The sequence below is a fragment of the Pholcus phalangioides genome, unplaced genomic scaffold (assembly GCF_987345545.1).
Source record: "Pholcus phalangioides strain wild (caught in Gottingen) unplaced genomic scaffold, Ppha-v1.0 ptg000014l_1, whole genome shotgun sequence".
Lineage (NCBI taxonomy): Eukaryota > Metazoa > Arthropoda > Arachnida > Araneae > Pholcidae > Pholcus > Pholcus phalangioides.
The window spans coordinates 11,089,545-11,098,197 of record NW_028301607.1 but is presented as its reverse complement, the minus strand read 5'-3'; the positions used below and the strand labels follow the sequence as shown (position 1 = coordinate 11,098,197).

Genomic DNA, 8,653 nt, shown 5'->3' with positions numbered 1-8,653 from the left:
TATTTGAATTGATTAAATTAATGACTGAATGTTACATAATACGACATTTTGGATTTTTGTTATCAAGTACAAATTTCAATACTGTTTTAAATGTAGACTGTTAGCTGACATTGGTATGATAAATGGGATCTTTAGTAGTTTGGTATGCTAATGGGATTTTTTCAAAAGAAATATCTCTAAGTTTACTATAGCATGTAAATGAAAATGAGAGAACTACACTGAAGAGCCAAAAAAACTGGTCCACTTGCCTAATATCGTGTAGGGTCCCTGCGAGTTGGCATGGATTCGACTAATGTCTGAAGTAGTGCTGGAGGTAACTGACACCATGAATCCTGCAGGGCTGTCCATAAATCCGTAGGAGTAAGAGGGGGGTGGAGATCTCTTCTGAACAGCACGTTGCAAGGCATCCCAGACATGTATCCCAGGATTTAGGTGGCCAGCGGAAGTGTCTAAAGTCAGAAGAGTGTTCCTGGAGCCACTTTGTAGCAATTCTGGACGTGTGGGGTGTCGCATTGTCCTGCTGAAATTGTCCAAGTGCGTCGGAATGCACAATGGACATGAATGGGTGCAGGTGATCAGACAGGATGCTTACGTACCTGTCAGAGTTGTATCGGGGTCCCATATCATCACAGAGCCTCCACCAGCTTGAACAGTCATTTGTTGACATGTAGGGTCCATGGATTCATGAGGTTGTCTCGTACACGTCCATCAGCTAGAAGCAATTGGAACCGAGACTCGTCAGACCAGGCAACGTGTTTCCAGTCCTCAACAGTCCAATGTCTGTGTTGTTGGGCCCAGGCAAGGCGTAAAGCTTTGTGTCGTGCAGTCATCAAGGGTGCACGAGTGGGCCTTCGGCTCCGAAAGCCCATATTGATGAATGGTTCGCATGCTGACACTTGTTGATGGCCCAGCATTGAAATCTGCAGCAATTTGCGGAAGGGTTGCACGTCTGCCACGTTTAATGATTCTCGTCAGTCGCTGTTGGTCCCGTTCTTGCATGATCTTTTTCCGGCCGCAGTGATGTCGTAGATTTAATTTTTTTTCCGGATTCCCGATATTCACGGCACACTCGTGAAATGGGCGTACGTGAAAATCCAAATTTCATTGCTACCTCGGAGATGCTATGTCCCATCTCTCGTGCGCCGACTATATCACCACGTTCAAACTCACTTAAATCTCTAAAACCTGCCATTGTAGCAGCAGTAACCGATCTAACAACTATGCCAGACACTTGTTGTGTTATATAGGCATTGCCGACTGCAGCGCTGTACTCTGATTGGTTCCATATCTCTTTATTTGCATACGCATGCCTGTACCAGTTTTTTTGGCTATTCAGTTTATATAACTGTTATGAAAACTACTTAGTCAATATTTCAAGGTGTCAAAAATATATAAAAAATCTGATTTCTTGATTTTTTTTAAATCAATTTTTATCAACTGATTTCTTTATACAGGGTACATAGCTAACATCATGTGCTGCAAATTATTGACGAACCATTGATCCTAGAGGCATACTTCTAATTAGAAAAAGTATCCAAATTACGTTGGGACCTCAGATACGTCATTCATATTGCAAGGAGTTGTATAGTTATTGAATTAAGATAAACTTTTTATATGGACATCCTTTTCTCAAAAACCCAACTAGAAAGTTGTTTTCTGTCACTCCTGAGGCCAACAAGAAAATTCCATGTTTCTAAATGCAATACACACTGAAATATTATAATTCAAAAACTGGGGAGGGTTAAGAAAAAAACTTTCTTCCCTCATTTATGCTGGTCTTTCCAAACTTTTCTCTGATTTTTGAATTCAAATATTTCAGTAAATACTGCAATGCGCTTAGAAACATGGAATTTTTTTTTCGGTTGGCCTCAGGAGCGACAGGATAACTTTCTAATTGGATTTTTGAACACTGTGTCTGTATAAAAAGTTTTTTTTATTTTAATAAATATAAAACCCCTTGCAATATGAATGACATGTCTGTGAAATCCACATGTTATTTGGATATTTTTTCTAACTGGAAGTATGCCTCTAGGATCAACAGTTCACCAGTAATTTTTGTGATGAGGTGTTGGCTATGTACCCTCTATAACAGTGTTTCTTAACCTTTTTTTGCCCGTGGCCCCCTGCCTTACCCGAGTCTTCAACTCCCATCTAGAAGCAAGATCCTTTATACTTGTTGAAATAATTTTTTCATTGAATTTATACTGAACAAAAATTTTGCAAAGAAAATTGGCATAAAGACCACTGGCCTAGAATTTATTGATCTCCCCGCGAGTTCTATCAGAACCGTCTCAACGCTGCCCCCCCCCCCCTCAGGCAAAGTGATGCTATGTTAGTCCCATACTTAGCTGGAAATAAACAGCCTACACATTTCCTACTTATTTTCAAAATTTATTGTACCATACAAATATTACCTACCTTACTTATGGACATGAGGGCCCCGGACATGACCCCTCACAAGAGTGGGACAGTCAGAGCTGCAGCCCGAGGCCTGATATGGTTTTCATCATTTTTTATTTTTCACAATATAATTCAATATAGAGAAGAGGGTCTGAAAAATCTAGCCAGGGACCTGCGAAAAACTTCATCCTAGGGAACTTGTTGTAAAATGTAGGCGGTGAGGCCCGGGTAGGTCCCTGCCCTAAGACGGCCCTGGTTTTATGGGTGGTTTTGTTGGATTCTGTAAGTGTTTATGTCACTAATATAAAAGCTTTATTTCTTCACACCTTAATTTTTCTTCTCAGCTCTCTGAAGCCCTCTAAACCACATGTCACGGCTCCATTTTCTTCCGTGGCCCCCTTGAGGTAATTAATTTGTAGCGAAAATGATAAATCGATTGTATGTGTGACAAGTTTAAATACTGAAGGCTGTTCCGAGATTTAAAAAATATATATATTGTGGGGATTTCAAAATCTCAACAATTTAGAGAGATTTATTGTACAGAATATTCCTGTACTTGAAGGAGCTCAATACAGGACAACAATGATTCCTGTATTCTTTAACTAGATTTGATAAAAAATTGATGCAGAGATGTGTTGTTGTGACCGGGTTTCACTGCATGTTATTTTTTTATCATTTTTGGGCGATTCCCAAAATATGTGTGTTACTACTTAATCATATATGCACCTCTTACACATTCCTCTCTAGCAAAATAATACACGTCGAAACATGTTGTGCATGCATGTGTAGCCTTAATGTATTTATATAGTCAGAATTGTGCCTTTGCTGCCATCTGCTTTTCATATTTTGAAGTGAATGCTTGAATTACCATGTCATGTAAGTATCGCATTGAAGGTCTGCCTGCTCCCTGTGAAGAGACTTTTTTCAAATGGAAGACTGGCTTGTATTCGCACCTAGAAATTAGGAAATTACAAAAAACACCAACTTCAGTCGTTCACCAGTGTGCCGCTAACTGGGTTTGAAGCCTCAAATAAACTAACATTCCCAATACACTGCATAATGCTTGACGACTATTTTTTTTTTTATCGCCAGACCTGATTTGGCATTATTTCTATTTGCTAAGTTCACAGGTGGTATAATAGGAACACCCATTAACATTTGAAAATATTCCAAAGACGATGTTGGGGACATTGCAGCTTTGGGATAATCAAATAACTTGATGAAGAAAAGGTAAACCATGTTAGGAACTAACTCATTATTTAATTCGCTGTGGATATGTAACTTTATCCAGTGTACAGCAGAAGACTAAGTGGAAGTGATGTAATATTCATGCTGCCAAAGTTGATATGGAATGTTTCATTAGAACTACTAATGGCAAATGCAGTTAGCTCAGGTGACAGCGTGCTTGGAGGTCAGCATGCAAGGCCCACTGGTGGGCGAATACACCTTGTAACTTTTGCTTTTTTTCTCTTCCTTTCATTTAGTTGGTTTTTTATAATCTTCGATTTTCCTTCTCAGCAGTTTTCTTTGCTACTTACATATTATGCTGTAGACCATTTTGGAATTGGTGCTGATTCCACACAAACCTGTAGAAACGTGGCTTATAATCTATGTGGTACACCTAATGCTGGCTTGAAAGGTAGTTTAACTTCAAGTGCTTGAAAGATACGACACGCCATTGGAAGCAGTACATACCATACTTTGTTTTTAAAAAGTATGACAATCCATATGACATTTCTGCTAAATCAGCCGCCATACACAGAAAGAAACACACAACGTCGTGTATGTACATCAGCCTTTTGGGCCAATTCCCAACTGGCCTTTTATTGCCAAATTTTCTGTGCCAAGAACAGCCAAAAATCATTGTTCTAGCGGGTTTTTCAAATGTTATTTGTTCTTATCGTCCTGCCGGTAGTCCTAACAAATTTGGCCAAATCGGTTCTGCCATTATAAAAGTCATCAAGCAGTGGTATACCATGAACATTAGGAATCTATCGCTTTTGAATTAGCATGATTAAAATTTGCCAAATTGACACTCACTTCACGTGAAATCAGTCAAAAATTCAAAAACTTTTTAAAAAACATACGGTAAAATAAAGCTATTGTTTAATATGGTGTAAAGCTTCATAATTTAATTTTATAATGTTTGCATCTCCACTAGACAACGATTAGATAATACAATCTTTGCACACAGTAGAACCTCTCAATAACGGTCACCCATGGGACAGAAAACTCTGCAAACAGGTTAGTAAAATACACTGAGATGCTGTGGATATATATGAAACTGGGCATTTTTATTCGGTGTATGGCAGAACAAGAAGTGAAACCACTTGTCCATTCTGAGAGTGCATATGCATTAATGACAAATGAATGTTCAAGAATATAAACTAAATAAGGACTTTGGCTAAAATGTACTGTTAGTCCAATTTGTACAGTATAGATCTGGCAGTAAGAAGGTTGAGAGTTCGAATCCTGGTCGAAACTCTAGTTTTCTTTTCCTCTTTTACTTTTGTCCTTGATTTTTTTAATCATACTAATTCATTTTTGTTTTTGCTTGTATTCAAGCAAAAAACAAAGCTGATAATAAACACCCAGTCATCCTCGAAGGGCCGCCTCGACGTAAGCCTTGGTTAATTTCTCATAAGCGGGATCAGCATCAACATGGTGACTTTTTCGGGCCAAAATTGCCAATCTTCATAGCCGATGAAGTGTTTGATAGTTTTAGCAACCCTTGTGAATCAGCGAGCTGAGCACGGCCATCGGTCCTGAGCGTGTCATCATGATAAAATACAAGCGAAATCGTATTGTGCAAATTAAATATAAGAGTGATAACAATTTGTTTTATATTTTGGAAAGATACAGCAAGCCAGTGACATGACAATTAAATCTGCTGTACACCAAATGAAAGTCTGGTGCCCATGTGTCTATAAAAGATCCTGCAAGGAGCATGACATCGCTGTAAGTCTTCAACCATACACTGAATAAACGTCTGGCTTCATGTAATATACATATCCTCTGCCTATTAAAAAAGTGAGAACAGCTAGGCTATAATCTCGTATTTCTTTGGCGATTTTTTTTTTTTCTTTTTTTTTCTAGCCTGTCTATGCCCAGAGATTATTTTTGACCAAACCCAGAGTTTTTCTTCTGCCCTGATCGCTGCATAATTTAAAAGATAGTCTGAGTTTTACACAGTCAATGCTCACATCGTTCTGTCAAAAACGGACATTATAGGTATACATCAGGGCTGGACAAGTGGCAGGTTGCCATGGCACCTAATATTTCCTATATGCAGCTATTAATTGGAGTCAAGACTACACAGTTTTTGAAACCCATATCTATCAACATGGAAGGGGTCAGCTGTGCCCTGGAAAAATTAAAAAAGTTATAACATTTTGAACCAGTTTTTAGTTGATAAATTTTTTTTAGCTCCTAAAAACTTTTTCTGGTGCCCCCTGGAATACATACAGGGTATTACTCATACAAAAGCATGCAGACTCACTATGACGTGGGGTCATGAGAACGAGTGTAGATTATTTTATACTAAAGATATTTATTTATATCAAAAGAAAGAGATGGCTGTTTATATATATATACACGCGAGTCCTGGTTTTTATTATATTCAATTCCGTATCTGGTCTAAGATGTTATATTTTTGATCTCGAATCCTTTATTTAATCTGACAATATTATTTTGTCGTTTCTTATTATTTTGACAGTAATAATGTTATACCTTATTGGCAATTTTTCTTCTTTGGCAAGAAAGACATATGAAAGCATGACTTGTCTCGCTCTTGGCGGCGACTTCTCATACTTTTGAACATTTTTCCCACCAAAGGGCAGCGGAAGTTTTACTATAGCTCTCACAAAATGTGTCCGCTAACATGGAGAACCGTTATGGGAGGTTCCACTGTATAAACATCAGCATCGCTATAAAATATACCAAATCCTACACCGTCTCATACATGCTATGACATACGAAGAGTTATTTTACAATAAAAAAATCGATGAGATAGCAAATAGTGTTGTTGACACTGCTACTTCACACTGCGGTTCCTCTCTCCAAGTTCTGTTTGATCTCGGTGGTGTACTTGCCGTAGAAGCGTTCGAGCTTCTTGTTGAATTTCATGTTCCTCTCGTTGATGTAGTTGATGTCGGCGTCGTCGTTGTATCGCCTCCTGCGGCTGAACTTGGCGTGTTTCTCGATCTGTTTCTCGACGTCCTCGACGAGCCGATCTATGCTCTCCTTGCTGTCCTTATGCAAGCCGTGTATTATGGTGTCCCTGGTGGGGTAGAAGAACTCCTCTCCCATCTTCTCTCTCTCCCTCTCGTAGGCCTCGATGTCGGGCTTCTTCATGGTCTTGGTCAGCCTCTCGTACTGCCTCGCTGCGGCGTCCTCGTAGCTCGAGAAACCCGGGTCTGGGTTCTTCTTCCTCTTAAGCCTTTCCAGCCTCTCGGCTTCCTCGGCCCCGACTTCCAGCAGCTTCAGACGATCGTAGTTCTCGCCCCTGGCGGCGGCCTGCTCTTTCTTCTCGGCCTCTTCGATGAAATGCTGGGCCCATTTCTGTCTGGTCTCGTGATTCGACGGAAGCTTCATGCGACGATCTTCTTCCACGACCTCTTTATGGTTCAACATGCGAGCCTCGTTGCGTCGGGCGTGGAGCTCTTTCAGTTTCCTCATCCGGTCCGAGTGAACTGTGTATTTATTAGACATGACGTTCCTCAACGTTTATGCCAACGAGTTTCAATAGTAAAGACGTCAAAATATGACTACTCACAAGATGGCGGATAAATAAACAGCGAAAGAAAGATACTTGGTGTTATCGCCTTTGTAAAAACTGGAACGAAATATAGAAAAATAAATAAATAGAAGAAATGTGACGTCATCAAATGATACATTGATTCGTAATGCAATTGACCATACGTCCCACAATTCTTGCTTAATGTATAGTATTCGATGATTTTATCACTTTAGTGAAAATGCTCATCTTGTAAAGAAGTAACCCGGCAAAATTTACTTGGAAAGATATCAATCATGAACTCAATCATTAAATGCACTTTAGAAGTCAATGAAACGAGCCGGTTTTTAGAATATGGTCATACTGATCAAGATTAGTTTTCTGACTATATTTTGCTCACGAGCAACGGGTTCATGATACCTGAATTTTAGGGGTTAACGCCATTTCAGTTCCCTCCCCCACCTCAAAAACAAATTTTGTTAGGGGGCCACGACCTCCTATATAATCTAGGTGGTCGTGGCTGAGCCAGTGATTCTACTTTTTCACCCACGACTTCGGTCTTGCAATGCGACCTTGTCATCGTCAGTGCCGTCTTAACGCATGGGCCTACCCGGGCACGGCCCGGGGGCCTCAAGAGAAGAGGGGCCTCACAAAATGAGATTTGGTTGAAATTTTCTATAATTTACCCGGTAGGGCCTCAGAAAAACCACTTGGCCCGGGGGCCCCATGGTGCTCTTAAGACAGCCCTGGTCATCGTTTGCCCGAGGTCACCTAGAGTTATCTAGAAAAGAATAATTTCAAAGCAAATGGGTACGCATCAATACATCAACTCGCGACACCTCTTAATCTACAATTTCTGTGGAAGAAATCCTTGTGTCCTTCAAAACGCGGATTCTGCGTACACACCCCCATGATTTTCGCAATGCGAAACGGTGACTATACCGCATAGCAACAAAATGACAAAACTGTGGATATTCAAGATAGAGTTTTTACAGAGTCTGTTTTTTTTTTTTTTCAACGATCTCGGAAAATTTTTTACAATTTGAATGAGCATTCCAAAATCATTTAAGGTTGTTCAAAAACTGCGTATTCACAATGTTGTAGGAACGAGGCGAATTTACACACCGTATGCAGGGCCGGATTAACCATTAATCAAAATAAGCACGTGCTTAGGGCATCAGTACTAAAGGGGCACCACACAAAAATATATCAAATGGTATTTTTTATAATGTACAATTGTTTTTTAACATCGATCATCCGATAGAAGATCCTAAAATTTTAAATTTTTAGAACACTTGATTGTATAGTTGAAGATCATTATCAACAAGGATGGCACAAAAGATGAGAAACTCATAATATTGCAAAACTAGACCACATTATTTTGCTGAGTTTTTGATTAGCTTTTAACAATTTTCATAAAGTACGCCCAGGGCTGTCTTAACATTGTCATACGCCCACATAACACAGCGATTTTTCTGAGAGAGGCACTACTAACCTAGCTAAAAATTCCTACCTACC

General features: G+C 39.6%; 1 protein-coding gene across 1 annotated transcript; it reads right to left on the bottom strand.

Moving 5' to 3' along the window:
- Positions 1-4,484: 4,484 nt before the first annotated feature.
- Positions 4,485-7,219, bottom strand: LOC149078136 (pre-mRNA-splicing factor syf2). The gene has a single exon (XM_089241722.1). It carries the CDS (start codon positions 7,108-7,110, stop codon positions 6,439-6,441), a length of 672 nt encoding a protein of 223 aa, XP_089097848.1. The 5' UTR covers positions 7,111-7,219; the 3' UTR covers positions 4,485-6,438.
- Between the last annotated feature and the right edge of the window lie 1,434 nt (positions 7,220-8,653).